Below are 19,602 nucleotides of genomic sequence, written 5' to 3'. Positions count from 1 at the left end.
AACATGATCTATATCTTCCGCTGCAGCATGTCTCTAGTGTTTTTTCCATCATTATCAATATTAATTTTTTTTTGTTGAATTTGTGTTTGTATTTTAATTTACTAATTTATTTTCAATTTCTTTTAATTTAATCCAAAACGAATGTCATTATTTCACAAAATAGAGAATTTGTTTGAGGAAAATATTTTAGAAAAAAAATTAAAAATTACATATTTTAAAATATATATATGAAAAGGAATTCCTAACACAACCAACATCGAGAATATGTTACACATGACACGTCAGGGATAGTATTTCTCGATGCATTCTCGACGTCAGATATAGGGACGTCAGGAGACATCATTGCCAATGCACAGGTTGATGTCGAAAATGAATACGTCGGTAATTATATATTCTCGATGCATCACAAGCGTCGACAAATCGTATGTTGGGAGAACGTTATTCTCGATGCTTTGCTGGTTACATGTTGGGAATTCCACTTTTGACATATTTCTTCTGACGATGATCCCGCGTAGGAAACGGCGTTGGGATACCTTTTCCCAACGCTTTTATCACTTCCCTTGACGTTTTAGTGCGTCGAGAGCCCTCCCCCCGCTTCTTGTAGTGATATTTGAATTTGTTCAAATATTTTATTCTCCCACAAATTAATTTTGAATCAAATCCCAAATTATAATATTTGACCAAATTAACCATTTTTTGTATATTTAATATTTGTTTTTCCTCATTTTGGCATGCCAAAATGAAATTTAGTATATCTCATGTACCACACACTAAAGAATTATGGTTTGTCATATTTTGACGAAGTATTAATGGTTAGAAATATTTTCATATTTAAATTTTTTGTTACAGTGTTCGATATATTTTGTTATAGGTAGAAAATTCATTCTATATTTGAAAATTAATTTATAAGCATACAATATTAATAATAAATGTGAAAAAAAATTAAAATTGTCTTTGCTACATTCTTTGTGTGGCTAGAAATATGTTGGCAATTAGAAAACTCTAGTGACGTTCTATGCGTGGGCAAAAAAGAAACAAATATTATTTATTGACACACACATATACTTCTACCGACAAATTTAGCGTGGGGAGAAATTTTCTTTTTGCTGACAAAAAAACTTTTTGTTGGTAGAAACAGTTTCAATCCACAAAACAATGTGGCCAGAAAGACCATTTTTGCTGATGTGATGATGATTGTGGGTAAAAATACCTTTCTGTTGACGTTTTTTTCATGGCCAGAAAATCTATTTTTACTAATGTTATAATGATTGTTGGTAAAAATACCTTTCTGACGACGTTTATTCGTGGCTAAAAATGTCTTTTTTGCCCACGATTTTAATTGGCGTGAGCAGTTCTGTCGATGTAACGTCAACAACATGGACAAAGAAAAAGACAACAGTGTTTCAATCACGAAACGTGCCCACGCAAAAAAAAGTCGACAGAAGCTCTACCCACGTTTTTCTGCATCGGCAAAGATGAAAATTCTTATAGTGTTAAATTTATACTATAAAGTTTAATTAAATTACAAACTTTTTTTTTAATGCATCATCATATATTATATTTATTCCTCAAGTAAATTTGAACAATTCAAATTACATTCAATATAAAATAACCTCAACACTCTTTATGAGCTAGGAAGAGACTTAATTGACCTATAGATTAGAAGCTACAATGATATGAGATTAATTGGCCGAACTCACTAACCACATTAATTACTATTCGTTAACTGTGTGTACAATCCACTAAAGACTCATAACTGACTTCTTCTCAATATAGACATATCTTTGTGTCCATGAATATAGGCCAACAACATCAAGTTAATCATTCACATGAAGTGTCCGTAACATAAGTTGTGTCAAATTACCATTTTACTCCTAGGTTACTTTTTAGTCTTTAAATATCATTGCTCCTCTAATGGACAAAATGTTTAGTTTATGGTCCAACCAATAAATATAGACATCCTTATGTTATAGAGAGTATAGGGTTATTTGTTCGAGTCTAGGAGATATCATTTAAGAGAACACTCATCTACTTACTATAAGTTGAGAATGAGTGAATTCCATCTTGTAATATTATGTTTCCAGCTCCTAACTCGGTCTTTTCCCCAAAATGGTAGGTTTGTTGAGTCATGAATTAAACATCCTTATCCATGCAAATCAAAGGACAATACATCACAAACAAAAGTTCGTAATACACCAAGGATTAAGACTAAGTTGCATAGGTCATTCTAATGAAATAAAAATCTAACTAGTCAACAAAGTTACATTTAATGATTACTACTTCATGGTCTAGTTTTATGCAAACTTATTGTGTTTTGCTATATTTTGTAAATATTTTCGAATAGTTTTGTTACTTACACTAATTTTTCTTAAAGTATTTGATTAAAACACTTTAAAAATTATGTATCTGGAGTAAAATAAACTCTAAATTTAAACAAATTTTTGTTAGCTTGGATATTTGGATGGGGATTTTCATGTGTTGTTCTAAGTGGTTGTAGACTATTACGATAGGGACACCAGCATAGGACATTCTCTTTGGAAATTTTCTTCTTAAGTTCTTTGGTGTGTTGTTTTCCTTGTAAGTTCAAATATTTGGTTGCTTTGTACTTTATTTTTTGTTTGTGGTTTGACCTCATGAATGTTGTGAGATCCCCTCTCCTTCCGGTAATATAATATCTTTGCATAAAAAATCAATCACATTCGTTAAATTCTTTTGAGAGAATTGTGGAATAGTAGAATGATTTTTCTTTTTTTAAAATTGTTATGGACTAGTATAAATATACATTTTTTAGAGAGGGTTGTGGACTAGTAAAATTGAAAATACTTTTTTTTTTTTTTTTTATTGAAAAAGTTTATTCTATTTTTTAAAATTCTATTGAGATATATTTTTTCTTTTTTATAAATAAATTTGAAATTTGGTTCTCTATTCTTCCTGAAGACCGTCACTGGCAACCGAAAAAAGTTACCGTTACCGGTTAGACTTGACCTCGTCAGATGGGCCACAGTGCATTGCGATGGACGGTTGAGATTTCTTAGGTAGATTTTATCTCTAGGGTTTACCCAGAACTTCCCACATATATAAAGCCTTACATCTTCTCCCTCTTCCTCTTTCTTTTAGTGCAGTTTCATCTGCCCTCCAAACCCTCGCGTTTTTTTTAATTTGTTCACCGTCTCTTTCTCCGTCGCTCTCTGCGTCACGCGCCGCCCCGTTTTCCGGCGGCTACTCATTTCTCCTTTCGGATCCTTCCGATTATCTATCCTATCCGCTTTTCATTATCATTTCTCTCATCCTGAAAAATCAAAACCAATTATTCCTTTCTTTTAGTAGTAGGAAGATTTTTCCTTCGGGGTTGTTTATTTTTGCTTCAATTTCTATTATCTTTAAAGGGTTTTTGTTATCCTCCCCCGGTTGTTCGTTGCGTTTTGCTGGCCTTTTTTGAGTGTCTGAAGATTCGCCGTTCATTCATTCCTTCTTAGGGTTTGTTTCTGAATAACAAAATTAGGAGAGGGAAGTGAGGAGAAAAGAAAAAAATAGCAAAAAAAAGAAAAAAAAATTAATTCATTGAAAGATTTTTTTGAACAGAGTGAAATTATTTCCAGTATGGCGGCTCAGGTGCAAGCTCAGCCTCAGAATGCTATTTCCGGCATCAATCCAGCGGCGAATGGCGGTGCCAATTTTGTCACTACTTCTTTGTACGTCGGAGATCTGGACCTGAATGTCACGGATTCGCAGCTTTATGACATTTTCAATCAGGTGGGCCAGGTAGTTTCGGTTCGGGTTTGCCGAGACTTGACGACCCGGCGATCTCTCGGTTATGGCTATGTCAACTACAGCAACCCACAAGATGGTCAGTTTGCCTTCACTTTTCTTCATTTCCCTCTGCTGTTTAATGCATTTTGTTCATTTTTTTAGTTTAATATTTAGGGTGAACATTTCTCGTTCGACTGATTGCTTGGACTGGTAAAATGGAGAGTTGATATGTAAATATTAGTGTGGATCATGTTTATTAATTCATCGATTTATCACTCTATCTGAGCCTTTTGAATCACAAAAAGTCAAGCTTGTAGCAATCTAATGTTTAGTCGGGAAATTAGTGACACCAAAGTGGATAGCTGTTATAAAAGGTCGGATGGTTGCTTTTAGGGTCCAATAATGAATAATGTTTACTGTCTGATGGTCATTTATTTCTATAAGAAATTGTAAAACGCCAGACGGTTTGTTTTATTCTATGGAGAATTAGAAGATCGGGCTGTGGGTGGACTAGGAGATGCTGATGGTCATTTTATTGCGTTATGATGTTTGGGCATCACTCTTCAGGATGAGAATGTTACCTTCTACGGCTATGAAGTACACCTGTTTGAGAAACGATAATGCCAATAGCATGAGTACATCTTAAATGTTCCATATCTCAATTTGATGATTGCTAGTTTCACTACTGGGAAGATCTGAATCATTGTGATGCATATTTTATGATTTCAGATAACTTTGAGCCAGAAACTTGATACAATAATCTAGTTTTATTGTTGAAAGCTCTATGGTGATGTGTCCTTCATTGAATGAAAAATTTTTCATGTAACAACAATTATTTATTTTCATCAATCATCACCATACACCTATAGCAATTTTGCTTAATTTTGGCTACCTTTATGTAAATTCTTCCACAGTTAACTTTGTGCCTTGAATTGTTTTAAGCTTTTCATACTGATCTATGTGGCATCTCCTTATCTTGGGTGAGCTATCAGTGTCCAACACACCAAAATCTATGTCCCATATTATTTTATTATTATTATTTTGGCACAAGCACACCAACGAACATACACAAACACATTAAAGAAACCCCAAACCTTTCAAATCAACAATGATTCTGGAGAGGGGTGGTTGGCGTCAGCAACATTGATCAGAAGTAATGGTGGCAAAGAGTGGGAGATTGAGCATCTTTGGAGCATCTTCGACAGTGGCAGCGCAGAGAGAGGAGAATTGGGGGGCTGAGTAGGGGAAAGAGCAAGGGGTGGCTGTGGATGTTAGATGAGCAGAATAGTGGAGGAAAAAGAAAGAACGTTATTTAGGGTTAGGGTTCTTACTTTTAAATGGGCTTTTGGATTTATTACATTCCTATGTGATGTGTCTGTTTGGTTTTTATTTTATTTATTTTTTAATGGCCTTTTCTTCTTCTTCATTATTATTTAAAAAACATTATTTTAATAATTAATAAAAAAAGGTATTTTGGGTTTGGTATTATTGATAAAAAATGTGTAATATTTTATAAAAGATTTGCGGTTGTAGGTCCTTATCCTTTATTGTCATTTGAAAAGCATATTGTATTTCAAATTATCATGCAATCCAAACAGTTAATTTCATATTCTAATACCTCATTAAATTTTAAATAGCCACATCTTTTTCTCTAATGTAATTCTATTTTTCCTGAACAGCTGCAAGAGCATTGGATGTGCTGAACTTTACCCCTTTGAACGGTAAACCTATTAGAGTGATGTATTCTCACCGTGACCCAAGCATTCGCAAGAGTGGGGCTGGAAATATATTCATCAAGGTACTAGTATTTTTCATTTTATGTTATTAACTTGTTCATTTATTTTGAAATTGTTTATTTGATTCTGTTCCTGAGTTAACTTTTCGCTTTAATTTTCAGAATTTAGACAAGGCAATTGACCACAAAGCTCTACATGATACATTTTCTGCATTTGGTAGTATCCTGTCTTGCAAAGTGGCTTTAGATTCCTCTGGCCAGTCAAAAGGCTATGGTTTTGTGCAATTTGACAATGAGGAGTCTGCTCAGAAAGCTATTGAGAAGCTGAACGGTATGCTGTTGAATGATAAGCAAGTTTATGTAGGACCTTTTCTTCGTAAACAAGAAAGAGATGGTGTTGTTGACAAATCCAAATTTAACAATGTATTTGTAAAAAATCTTTCTGAGACTACTACTGAAGAGGATTTGAACAAAGCTTTTTCTGAATTTGGGACACTCACGAGTATTGTTGTGATGAGGGATGCTGATGGTAAATCAAGATGCTTTGGATTTGTTAATTTTGAAAATGCCGATGACGCTGCTAGGGCAGTTGATGCCCTTAACGGAAAGTTAGTTGATGATAAGGAGTGGTATGTTGGAAAAGCACAGAAAAAATCTGAAAGAGAAGTTGAATTAAAGCACCGGTTTGAACAAACTATGAAAGAGGCAGCTGACAAGTACCAAGGGGCAAATTTGTACATTAAAAATTTAGATGATAGCATTGGTGATGATAAGCTTAAGGAGCTGTTTGCTCCATTTGGCACAATCACCTCATGCAAGGTTGTAATTACATTGAAGTTTAACTCATGACACTATCTTTTGGTTTAAGCCTTTTGTGGTTAAAGTATTATGGTTATTTTGTGTGTTTTAGGTCATGCGCGACCCCAATGGCATAAGCAGAGGTTCCGGATTTGTTGCATTCTCAACCCCTGATGAGGCATCTAGAGCTGTGAGTAGATGTGCTTATTATTGTTATTATTTCTATTTATGATTTGGAAACATCCCTACATGATTAATTTATTTGTTGTGGATTATCCCCTCATATATGCCTGTGATTAATGATACAAAATATGGAAGGACTGTAATAGTTCACTTGGTTTAATTGATAGCTTGTGGAGATGAATGGCAAAATGGTTGTTAGCAAACCATTGTATGTAGCACTTGCACAGAGGAAGGAAGATAGAAGAGCCAGATTGCAGGTACATCCGCTGATATTTCATACTTTTTCTTGGCATTACCATTGTATTGTAACTTCTATTGTCAGAACTTGGCCTTCAGACATATAATCTCTGATGGTTGCTTTCCTTTTTACTTTCTTCTGCTCCATCTTCTTCTTCTTCTTTCTTTAAAATAAAAAGGTTCGTCTAACATCATGAGTCATGACTTAATACCTAAATTTGTCTAGCATAAGCCATGACTTAATGCCTTTGACTATGCCCTGTAGGCTCAGTTCTCTCAAATACGGCCAGTTGCCATGCCTGCTTCAGTTGCCCCTCGGATGCCAATATATCCCCCTGGTGGACCAGGTATTGGACAGCAGTTGTTTTATGGTCAAGCTCCTCCTGCAATGATTCCTTCCCAAGTAACTACTTTCGCCAGGCCCTTTTTTATGAACATTTTAATTTCATATTATCTCTTTTGTTCTTGCACCAAACTGGTGGTGTCAATAGTTGATGTTCGTATTTATTCATGCATCTGTGATTCAATCCTTCTATGCCTTCTGGAAAGTGTGGTGTGTGTATGATTAGCGCCGATGCCAATTTCTAAATTATTATTTTGTTTGTCTTATGGGTATTGTTTTTGCCAGGGTGGCTTTGGTTATCAGCAGCAGCTTGTTCCTGGTATAAGGCCTGGTGGAGGACCAATGCCAAATTTTTTTGTCCCAATGGTTCAGCAAGGTCAGCAAGGCCAGCGCCCTGGGGGCAGACGTGCAGGAGCTGTCCAGCAAACTCAGCAGCCTGTTCCAATGATGCAACAACAGGTTGGCGATTTTTTCTTTCTTCTTTTTTTGTCTGTTGGCTTCCGTGTTATTTAATGGCTGTGTTGGTTGGTTCATTGGGCGATAGATGTTGCCTAGAGGAGGACGTGTCTATCGGTATCCCCCTGGAAGAGGTTTGCCTGATGTTGCTATGCCTGGTGTTGCTGGAGGCATGTTTTCTGTTCCATATGATATGGGAGGTATGCCATTGCGAGATGCGGCACACTCTCAACCTATCCCTATTGGTGCACTGGCTTCTGCTCTGGCAAATGCTACTCCCGACCAACAGAGAACAGTAAGCATTTTCTGTACTATAATAAACGGAGTCGTGGATGCTACATAGTTCCTGCTAAGCATGTACTATAAACGTGGTTTTGGATGTCACACCTTGACGAAAGTTGGAGCTATTGTCCAACTTTGTGTCTCAGATCTTTGTATTATACTGTTGAACGAAAAATAAAATAGAGATTGAAGTTTAAATGAGAGAACATGTGCAGAAAGATGCAAGTGATTTAGAGATCTTTTATATAGGGTAGTTGTGGAGGTGTTTGAAGTCTTACATTGCTTGTGATTGATGTGTAGATGCTGGGGGAGAATCTTTACCCGCTTGTGGAACAGTTAGAGCCTGACAACGCGGCCAAGGTAACTGGAATGCTTCTGGAGATGGACCAGACTGAGGTTTTGCATTTACTAGAGTCCCCAGAAGCTTTGAAGGCGAAAGTAGCGGAAGCTATGGAGGTTTTGAGGAATGTTGCGGCAGCTCAGCAGCAGCAGCAAGCTGGCAATGCAGCAGATCAGCTAGCTTCTCTGTCGCTGACGGAGAACCTTGTGTCGTGAGTTGCTTGTGTTCATAAAGCTCCGTGAGTCATGAAACGAAAATGTAGTTGTGTGTGATACAATTGACTGTTTGTTTATTTTTGGAGACTGCGGTACTGGCATAATTTGTTTGTAGTACTGGTTTTATCTCGGAAGACTTGCTGACATTTTCTTTTGTTTAGTTTTCGGTTGTTAGCAGTACTCTCTTTTTCCCTAGAGGACGAAGGTTTTTGTTCTTGGTTTTTTCAAACATTAATCCGACTTAGTGCTACTCCACTCTCGTGTTAATGCGTTTTCCCAACTTTTACCCTTCTTTGTGGTGTGACTAACGTAAGCAGGCAAAAATGGTTTCCCGCTGATGGCTGGCTTCATTTTAGTAGAATGAAGATCTAAAATGTGGGAGTGAAAATTTTGAGAGTTTGATTTTTTTTTTTTAAAAAAAATTGTTGAGACTATTCTAATTTTCTGCTTTAACTAATGTTTCATTTCCCTTATTTTTCTTTCATAGCAGCTCTGGTTTGTGATGGTGTTTGTTTTCTTTAAGAACTAGGCTATATAATATGGCGATCTTTATTGCGTTGGATTAATTGTGATAGAAATTGAAGAGTTAGATGGTAGCATTGAAATACGAAGTACTGGTGAGAAGTGAAATAACTTCCAAGTACGTCTAATAGTGTACTCATGTTCAGATTTTTTTGTTGCTTTTAAGTCCATATTGCATTCAAAATGATATTAAAAAAATCTAATTATCGCCAAAAAGAAAAAAGAAAAAAGAAAAAAGAAAAATCTAATGGCATTGTTGCATTGCGCAGAGTAAACAACCTTGGAGTTTAGTCTACTGGAGATTTGAATTGGTTCAAAGAGCCCGGGGATAGGGGTGGAGTTAGATAAATCTTCTAAAAATTCAATAAAAAGTTCTAAAAAAATTGTATAATATTACAAAAAATCAAAAGTTCAACAAACGTACTCAGTTAATCTTCAAAATTTAAGGTGTGATTTTGGTGTTCAGTTCTCTTACTCTTTCTTCTGTTGAATTAATTTCTTTGTTATATTTTCGATAAATCTTAGATTTAGTCTTTAATTTCAATTAATTGTTTTTCTTTTATTTATACTATTTTTACTATAAAATATGAAATTATATGTGATAGAAAAATTATATTATTATTTAATTAATTTAGTAAAAATAATTAATTTCACTAAATTTATGAAAATTGAACTGGAACTAAATAGTACTTGAACCCAAATGATTGATTAACTTTTTTTTATTATTAATTTTTATAAAGAAAACGAAAACTCATAAAAAGTAGGGGTTTTTTAAAAAATATAAAAAATTGGAGTGTTTAGATTTGGTTAGATATCGTTTACATTTGTCTATCCCAAATCAAACACAAATATAAGTAGTTTGTTATATTTAGGAAAGTTTTAGTATAAATATCGAAATAAATATGGGTAAAATATTATTTTGATGATCATATTTTTTCACTCAAAAAATATAAAATATAGGTAGAAAAATAGATAAAGCTTAATTTTTTGATAGATGGGTGTAGTGTGGTGTATTTCGAATTTTCGAGTGCTTGGTTGGGGATTTAATTTTGTAATATTTCAAAAAACAAATAAATAATTTTCGTTTTCGTAATTTAAAGATAAACTGAGGGTACATTTCACAACTCCAAAACCCTAAACAAACAAATCATATAAATACGCTTCAGCAGGTTTTGCCCCCGCTTCCACCATCTCTTTACAATTGAAGTCCTTCACTCCGATACTTCTCTCAAGCCCTACCAATGGCGGCTCCGATCGAATCGGTGCAATGTTTTGGACGTAAGAAGACGGCGGTTGCCGTCACCTACTGCAAGCGCGGCAGGGGCTTGATTAAGATCAATGGCTGCCCAATCGAGCTTGTTGAGCCAGAGATCTTGCGCTTCAAGGCCTACGAGCCCATCCTCCTCCTTGGACGTCACCGTTTCTCTGGTGTTGATATGCGCATCAGAGTGAAGGGTGGAGGTCACACCTCCCAGATCTATGCCATCCGTCAGAGTATTGCCAAGGCTCTTGTTGCCTTCTACCAGAAATATGTGGATGAGCAGAGCAAGAAGGAGATTAAAGATATTCTGGTCAGGTATGATAGGACTTTGCTTGTTGCTGATCCTAGGCGCTGTGAGCCCAAGAAGTTTGGTGGTCGTGGTGCTCGTGCTAGGTTTCAGAAATCATACCGTTGATCGAAGAGTATTAGGGAACTACTGCGGAGACTTTTTAGTCGGTAATGATAATTTGTTTTGGTTTTTGAGTTTACATAGCTTTGTGGACTTCGAAATTATGTTTCTGTTTATGCTTTAGTATAAGTATTTGGAATTGTAAGACTTGAGTTTTCGTTGATATCGCGATAATTGCTCAACCAAAATGTTTTTTGAAACATCTTAAATTTCTGCTTGTGTTAGATTATTGTGCGTGCAAAATGGACCATAGATATCTTATGTGACAGATTTTTGTTGTTGATGATGATCATTCACCTATTGCGCTTTTTGTTATAGGGTCGAATTAGTTGTTAAAAATTGAGAGTGCCTTTGGAATTTTTTTGATTTGGGATATCGATAAGCATTTGTCTATCGGGGTTCTTCAGAGTTTCTGAAACGTCCTTAGTCCTTTTCTTTTTTGGTTTCTTTATTTCTATTGTTCTTCAATGCATGTCTGTAAATACTACCTGGGTTATCAATGCACTGCCCATTGCTAAGGACAAAAACTTGAAACATTTGTGCTAATGGGTCTGCCTAACTGTGGAAAAGTTATCCAATGCTAACACAATTGAGCCAACTCTTGATGACTGTTGGATTTAGATTCGAAAATTTGCATGCCTTTTCTCCCACTTTGCGAACTTTGGTTTCCTAAGGGTAGTTGTTTTGATGTAACGTTCGATGGATTATTGATTAGGTGTTGCCTTTTCTTTTCCTACTGCGAGGGATGGACAAGTTATGAATATGGTTTGGCATTGCCTCTTGGTTTGAAGTCCATCATAGATCTTGAAAAGAATGTTCAAAGGTGTTTAACTTATGTGTTATTTTGTGTATTTCAAGGGTTAGAAAAACTTATGTTTTAGTATGTAGGGTTGCTAATTCCTCATCGCATAATAGTTTAGATTTGTGAAATGCACTTTTTTATATTATTAACTTTTACTAATCATGGATCTGCAAAACAAACATTGGTTATTAAATTTCAAAACCTTTAAATGCATGGTTACGGTTTATATGAATGATAGCAAATAGTTTAGGTGGTACGAATGATGAATTTTTAGACCAAAATGAACTAGGCACTACTCTTTCTCTTTCTCCATTTATATTGTTTATCGAGGATTTAACTGTTATAGTTTGTATTTAGTCCGTTTATTGTGTGATAGGATTTTGTTAAATTTTATTGTTTGATTGGTAGGTTTAGGATGTACTTTTGAGATGTGAGCGGCTCCAAGCTAACATAATTGTTCTTTAGCCAATTTTCTTATCCATATCAGGGTTTAATGGTTTTTTGGTTCTTGTAACTTAATCATTCGAAAGTATTTGAGTTCGTATTCGATTTTAATAAAGGACAAGCTGGTTTTTTTTTTTAATCCGTAGGTTGTGAACTGGTCATATAGTGGTTGGTTCATTGAATGCTTTTTTCCTACATCGTTATTTAAAATTCACTTGTTGATTTTTTTTTTGTTTCCTTCTGAAAAAAACCTATTTCTCATTAACATTAAAATCTTGGACGATGTAATCTGACTGATTATGGAGACAATTTTGTTCAGAACGGTATTTCCGCTTAAAGTTTGGTATGTTCTATTTAATATACAATTGTTCTTTTGATCATAAACTTTTAGTTCAAGAAGAATGAATTCAGGAGGAAGGTCAACGATGCTTTTACTGTATTGTTTTAATTCATTGGACATTTCTTTTTCACGTTGGAAGAGGTATATATTTTGCTTTCTTGGTTTGAAATTTAAAGTGCATTGATGTGTGAGATCAGAAATTAAGAGGAATTCAAATGAAAAATAAAATTCTTAAACCAGGATTTCATTAAGTGGGGTAGGCAAATAGTAGAGATGCAAATCCTTTTAGTTGATCCGATACAGAGTGATTTCGTGCTGATTCCAATCCTAGAGTTCTGAGAAAGAGCTTGTAGCTTGTCGAGTTCTGGTAATTAATTTAATATGCAGATTTCAATCCTAGGGTCCCGAGAAAGAGCTCGTTGAGCTCTAGCAGAAAGTCCCGGTGACATTGTACGTGAACAGATCAACTAGCCTCGTATGGTAGTTGATACAGTTGTCGTTATATACAGTCTAGGAAGATAGAATCATGTCCCATGCTTCTTCTTCTAAAATTGTTACGTAATATTAATATCCACGCACTTAGAATTAGTTACAAAGTAACTGTCATTTTCATCCTCAAGCTATAATATTTCTCAAACCAATCATTAATTAATTAAAAATTATGTTTTAGAAATTTAAGCATGTGGATCTATGCTACTCTAAAATTCAATTCATTGGCCATTTGCGAACAGAGATAAAGGTCTTTCAAGTTTATTTTTTATTACAAATGTGTTTCTCTTCATTATTGATGTGGGAGTCATTCTACAAATAACATTTAAAAATTTAAACACGTTAATGAAACCAGCCAAATGCCTTAAAGATTTTTCTTTGACCGACTGCCCCAGTTCCACTTGCCACGTGTACTTGTAACAAATCTTATTGGGTCCTGCCACTCATACTCTTATTTTATACTCTAAATTGATAGTTTATCCAAAATAATAACAATGAATAAATAAATGCCAAATTACCAACTCTATTATCATTTGAACATAGATGAAATTTGACCTATAATCTATATAGCTTTTAGGTTTTCTTTTTGTCCTAACATATGTAGATCGGTTAATCTTTCGAGATTACTTACATCAAAATAAAAACTTATATACAAATAAATCCTAGATCATTGATTGTCATATTTTTTGTGCTAGTTTCTTCTAAATTCTTTATCAAACTCAAAAGCTTCGAGTGAACCTTGATCCCTAAATAAATCCTACGGTACGTTCGGGAGAGGATTTAGGGAAAAAAGAGTTAGGAAATTAGGCCATATCGTGTTTGGCACAAGGGTTATGATAAATGATCATAATCCCCAAATAACCATTTTTTTTCCTTTCTTACGACCCTTCATTATCCTACCCAAATTCTATTTTTGTTTTTTAAATTACTACAATCATAGTCCTTACTCCAAATATATATTATCATAACACTATTATCATAATCTGTCCTCCAAACACATATTATCATAACACTATCTTTCATATTCTTTTTCTGAAACACATATTATCGTAACACTACCAATAATAACCTTTCTCTCAAACACACATTATCATAACATTAGGATTATCATAATCCTAGAAACCCTGGCTTAACTAGCTCCAGTATAATCTCAACTAAAAGAAACAATTTCAGGTCAATAATTCACGTTTTATTTAGTTGGCTACTTTAAACCCCACCTATACTTTTTTACTCTACGCTAAATATCAATAAAAACATCTGACCCATTTACTCAAATAAATAAAATTCCTACATGAAAAAGTTGTTAATACGACAATGAAAAAGATGAATTGTGAAGTATGATTCAAACTTAGTAATTGTACTAAGAAAATCTTAGTAATTAAATGGAAAGTTTTTAAATCAGAGAGACTTAAAATTAAATTCAAACCAGAGTATATGTTTAAAATTTAACCAAACTATAAGGAATAAATCAAAACTCTTAATTATCACCAAAAAAAAAAGAAAAAAAAAGAAAAAAAGGAAAGATCAAAACTCTTAAAGATCACGTTGAATCTTTTTCTAAACTTGAAACTAGACAATAAATATAAATGGAAGACATATGAGATATTTCCAAAACTTGGATAAATTCTACAACAATATGACATCCTTTAGTAAAAAACATATAAAATCATAGGGATATATTTAGTTTTAAATCAATAGGGTTAATATCTATCATTAATATGAGACTTTCTATGTAGAAACTAAAATAAAAAATTCATGTGGAGAAGTAATAATATTATATTAATGGAGACCTTAATATCAATCTTTGAGCAATCTTGTAAATCAAATGCGGAATCTATATTAAACTACAAACAGAGACGAAATAGAAAGAAGGGGCTCAAAGAAATCAAATACCAGAAAAAACAATTTATCAATTCTTCAACAAGCGTAGAAGAATTTTGGACCTCTGACCTCTTGAGAATCGCACTGTTCCGTCAAATTCCTTAGAAAATCAATGAGATATGTAAAACTACAATAAGTCTATCCAACTGCCTATTCAACATCCTGAATCTAAAATGCAATTCTCACAGGGCAGTGTCATAATGACTAACACAGTTTTGTTTCCCCTGCAACAGCTGCTTAGATTCTCATAAGAACCAAACTTTAGTTTTGCTCAAGAACATAGGCTAAAAAATGTAATACCATATCAAAGGTATACTAAGCATTCGAGAAAGACTTAATTTTCTCCTAAAACTATTTCCAAACCATGCCTATAACCAACCTTTTCAAGCTCCAATCCTTTAGCTAATGTCTAGCAACTAATGTGCTCATAATATCTTAATGATATTCCAATTTATTCGACCACAGTCCAATTCGGAATTGAGCAAATGCTATGAGAAAGCAGACAAGTAGCAAAAAATGAGCACAACACATCAGAAGAATGGTCTGTTTGGAATGACTTTCCTAGTGGAAAAATCGTTAGTAATCACTTGGAAAGTCATTCCAAATAGGCCCGAAATGCTTACCTTTATCATCCAACCAAAAAACACAATGACAGTTAAGAGTTGAAAATCAATGATCGAAAAAGAAAACTAGCCTAATTTAAACCCAACGCAGGATGTTGTGTGTGGTTTCTGCCAAGTCAACCATGGGCAGGCAGCAATGAAATTTAAGCTTTCATGGAGCTTTTAACAGCAAGATGACTAAAAAGTAGGCAATTCTGTGCTGTGAAAACAATAAAAGAATGAATAATCTACCTTAAGGATCCAATAAAGTACTCACCCATCAATATTAGGGAGGTTGCTCCCTATTAAGATAGCCCACTGAGTAATATGATAGGCTGATTATATATTTGTATGGTTAAAACCCAATTGTTCTTTTGTATTTATCTTTTTCAGTTGTATATTTTGTATGTAGTTTCTACAGAGTGCCTCGATATAAAGGGTCCTGTGCTTGATCACATTGATTCAATATGATTCTATTTCTTGTGGTCATTCTTGTCATTCTGAGAATCATTACCCCCAACAAAAGTCCTAAATTATCAAATTTTCCACTTGAAGATTACCCATGCCTTAAAGGGTATCTCCAAATATCCCAGTCTTTTGCCTACTTTTTTTGATAACCATAAAACCACTAAACTAATTCTAGACATAGAAACTAAAAAAAATTTAAACCACTTTTGTGTAAAAAGGAAAAGAGATAAAATAAAGAGCTGAACACCCAAAAATTGGGAGAAAATGTTGTTATATAGATTTGTAAAAGAATCATCAATTACCTACAATAGTAACTGTTGAATGGAGCTGGATGAGCTGCCTTCAATAAATATCCTAAGAGATGAAATCTCTTTCAAATGGGCTGTACTTATTTCACTAAACAACTGCATTCTTGTGATTGAAATCCTAACTGTGAAGCTCTCTAGCTCTCTGAGCCAATGCCCTCTGTATAACAGAAGCCTTCTCATTAGTTGAGTCCACATTCAATCCAGCTTCAACATACTGAGATCTATGATCAAGTGAAGATAAGCTCTCCCACTCATCAGCCATGGCAGAAAAATCCTCCCTCATCAACAAAGCATTATGAAGAATTGAGCAAGCACCAATGTAAGCAACAGCAGTTTTGAACTCCTCATGAATTGGTTGACTCAAAACTCCCCAATTCCTCAAACTAACAATTGCTTTCAGAGCTGGAATGCACATCAATCGGTGAGCTTCATTGAAACTCTCTTCAGTTGACCCTGAAACAGCTCCTGCAAAAGGCACTATTAACCATGGAAGCAAAGGATATTCACCACGTCCAAACAAGTACTTATTCACAGCCACCCCATGAAGGTAAACCGGAGGAGAATTCAGAAGCCTCCCTTGTTCAATGTCTTTAAACAGCGTCGAGGACATAAGCACTGTCGAGTCGTCCTTATTGCCACGAAATCCTGCAACAATACTAAGGATTCGTGACGAAGAATCAACAACAAGTTGAGTTGCGACGCTATCTTCATAAAAATGGCTATTTCTAATGATCTTGAACCTTGTACAAGAAACCACACCGCAGCAATTCGGAAGCCCAGCAAGATCTTCAAAAGCCGAGGATGTTAATTCCAGCTCATTGGGGCAAGGGAATTCAACCCAGAAGCGAAAATTAGTACAGAGAACTCGACACAATTGTTTAGAACAGAACCTCGCTACAGACTCCGAAACACCAAATTGGTCGGAGATTGTGGAGAAATCGCAGCCAGTGGCGAGGCGATACAAACCAACACCTAGTCGAATCTCAACGGAGAGATCAAGAGGCGAACCTACCGGGTCACGACACTCGAGAAGGGGCTCGAGCAAACCAGAGAGCCATTCAAACGTTGAAGAAGTCATTCTGAAGTGATTTCTGAAAGAATCAGGAGTCCGAGTCCGAAACAGATGATGAACTCGTCCATGGGATGACCCCAATTCGAGATGGTCGGGGGGATTGGTTCTCTTCCTCTTGCGGGAAACAGAGAGAAAGGGAAGGGAGGCGGCAAAATCCTGGGAAAAGAGGAAGTGGGTGAAGAGATTGGCATAGAAACTGGAATCGGGAGTGGAATTAGAGAAAAGGGAATGTGGGTTGGAGGAAGGGAAGAGGAGGAAGAGGAGGAGAAGGAGTTGGGAGATCAAAGAAGAGAGTAAAGCAGCTAAACGAGGAGAATCCATTAATGGGTGTGTGTCAGTTTTGCAGTTGCAGTAGTTGGGAATTGGGATTTTTGATTCTCTCGGGAATCGAGCGGCTGCGAAGGAGATGGGTTTTCGGTTTCTTTTTGTCAGCGCCGGCGTGGAAGTTGTTGAATCTTGTAGAAATTACGCCATATCAACACCTGCTTGGTTGCCTGCACAAATCAGCTAGCCAGTCTCCACGCTCTTTTTTGGTTTCACATGCCTTTCAACTTGCTATCTTTTTCTTAGGTTACTTTCAATTTAGGGTTTATGATTTTTTTTCCTTGCGCGAGTGTTCAAGTTAATTTGTACACAATCGATTAACTTTATGACATAATCTAAACGAACTTATAATATTCGAGTACCAAAAAAACTCACTAGTTACTTGTATAGACTATGCTCTAAATATATTCATTGCAATGATCAAATCAAACTGAATAACAAAATTGAATTGAGCTCAAACAAAAATTTGAAATTTAAATATTTCTTTTTTGGTTCAATTTTAAAATTATAAAAAAACTGATTTTGTGAAAACAAATCGACTTGAATACATCATTTAGAATAAAAAAGCAATCTAAACCATTATGAATCCAACCATATTTTTTTATTTATAAAAATTATATACAAATGGAAAATCGAACCAAATTGATATCCAAATGCTCGCCTGCTGATGAGAAAACAAACGGTATGATTTGGTATATAATGTACAAAACCAAAATTTTTAATTTGATTCAATTGATCACCAAAATCGAACTGTGAATACCCCTACTACTCTCGTTTTTCCTTTTGGTTTTCAGCAGCTTTTCAATTTCCTTTCTTTATGTTGCCCTTACTTTATTTGGAATTTTATGGTTTCCTTTCTTCTTCTATTTTTTTTGTTTTAAATAAAATAAGTTCTTTTAAATAAATCTTTTTGTTATTTTGCATCTTAAAAACATTGGTTAATTTTCATAAATGTAACAAAACACCAAACTATTTACAGCCCGTGTAACAAAGACGCATGAAGTTAGTCATTTTTTAAATATTACAGGTTTGCCGTTCCGTCTTTCTTCTCCTCCTCGCTATGATTTCTTTCATCATCTTTCTTCTTTTTTTTTTTGCTGCGATTTCTTTCCAATCGTCTTTCTTCTTTTCCTATTCTTTTTTTACGTCGTTTAATTTTTCCATCGTCTTTTTTTTTTCTGCTACGATTTCTTTCCATCGCTTTTCTTCTTTTCCTCTTTTTTTTATGTCGTTTAAATTTGGGTAATCAAATCTAAACGACGTTTACAAAAAATAGCAAAATCTAAAAGATCGTGTATAAGGAATCTTGAAAAGTTTATTTAGATTGGAGTAGCCAAATGTAAACGACCGTGTAAAAAAATTAAACGATCGTGTAAATTGTAAATAAATAAATTATCGTGTAGACAAATCTAAATGATCTTGTATCAAAAGAATTAAAAAAATCGTTTAATCAAATCTAAACGATCGTGTACTAAAGAATCTTGAAAAATAAACGATCGTGTAAACAAATCTAAACGATTGTGTTAAAAAAAATAAACGATTGTGTATAAAAGAATTAAAAAAAAATCGTTTAGATTTAGGTCCAAATCTAAACGATCGTCTAACCAAATTTAAACGTAACCAAATTAAACGATCGTGTAACAAATTAAATGATAGAATTGAAAAATAAACTATAGCCAAATCTAAACGACCCAATTTAAACGATAGTGTACCAAACAATAGCCAAATCTAAACGATCGTGTACTAAATATATTACGCGCGCGTTGTTGATGGTGTATTTTTGGTATTTTACACAGTGAGCCCGTAGGATTTTTTTGTTTTCGGAATTGTTCTATATATTGTAAATATTTTGCCACTTTGTTATATTTTTGAAAAGACAAAAAAAAAAAAAAATAAAATAAAATAAAAAATACAATTTTAGTATTTTTAATTTTCATATTTCATAAAATAAAATAAACGACTTTTCTTTTTCATTTTTTTTACCTTCATGGAGAATGAAATTTTAAGTTTTAATTCAAATATTCTATAAAATAAAATAAAAAATATATTTTTAATGCTCATTTTTTGTTTGGAAAAAATATATTTAATCGATTTCGATTGACATAAAGAACTGCAAGATCCTCGTGTTTGACTCTATGCCCTAACTACATGAATCAAGATATTGTTGAAAAGGCACTCAAAGTGGTCAAATGATGCATCCCCTCACTATTAATAGCCGTTGGAAATCACGAGCCAATAACGTGATTCAAATTTGGCTTGTGACCAATAGTTAGATCCAGGGAGACATTGCAACACGAGAAGTCATTGGATTGCGGGATTTTTTTGTGCTAAATTTGCCAAA

The 19,602-nt window shown here is 34.4% G+C and overlaps 2 protein-coding genes across 2 annotated transcripts; both read left to right on the top strand.

Annotated features, from left to right (window-relative positions):
- The first annotated feature begins 3,097 nt into the window (after positions 1-3,097).
- On the top strand, positions 3,098-8,606 carry LOC103496171 (polyadenylate-binding protein 2-like). The gene is made up of 9 exons (XM_008457920.3): positions 3,098-3,847; positions 5,430-5,548; positions 5,648-6,304; positions 6,396-6,473; positions 6,634-6,723; positions 6,969-7,106; positions 7,332-7,505; positions 7,591-7,797; positions 8,085-8,606. The coding sequence occupies exons 1-9, from the start codon at positions 3,601-3,603 to the stop codon at positions 8,337-8,339; spliced, it is 1,965 nt and encodes a 654-aa protein (XP_008456142.1). The 5' UTR covers positions 3,098-3,600; the 3' UTR covers positions 8,340-8,606.
- A 1,266-nt stretch (positions 8,607-9,872) lies between these two features.
- On the top strand, positions 9,873-10,731 carry LOC103496170 (40S ribosomal protein S16). The gene has a single exon (XM_008457919.3). It carries the CDS (start codon positions 10,103-10,105, stop codon positions 10,535-10,537), a length of 435 nt encoding a protein of 144 aa, XP_008456141.1. The 5' UTR covers positions 9,873-10,102; the 3' UTR covers positions 10,538-10,731.
- The last annotated feature ends 8,871 nt before the right edge of the window (positions 10,732-19,602 follow it).

Source organism: Cucumis melo, chromosome 6 (genome assembly GCF_025177605.1).
Source record: "Cucumis melo cultivar AY chromosome 6, USDA_Cmelo_AY_1.0, whole genome shotgun sequence".
NCBI classification, from domain to species: Eukaryota; Viridiplantae; Streptophyta; class Magnoliopsida; order Cucurbitales; family Cucurbitaceae; genus Cucumis; species Cucumis melo.
The sequence above is the reverse complement of the archived record's forward strand: the minus strand, read 5'-3'. Positions and strand labels throughout refer to the sequence as shown.

Bases quoted from the DNA above. Each gene is read 5' to 3' on its own strand.
- LOC103496171 (XM_008457920.3), top strand. From the start codon at position 3,601: ATGGCGGCTCAGGTGCAAGCTCAGCCTCAGAATGCTATTTCCGGCATC. The intron at 6,724-6,968 runs GTACATCCGCTG...TATGCCCTGTAG, and splicing joins ATAGAAGAGCCAGATTGCAG to GCTCAGTTCTCTCAAATACG. The intron at 7,506-7,590 runs GTTGGCGATTTT...ATTGGGCGATAG, and splicing joins TTCCAATGATGCAACAACAG to ATGTTGCCTAGAGGAGGACG.
- LOC103496170 (XM_008457919.3), top strand. From the start codon at position 10,103: ATGGCGGCTCCGATCGAATCGGTGCAATGTTTTGGACGTAAGAAGACG.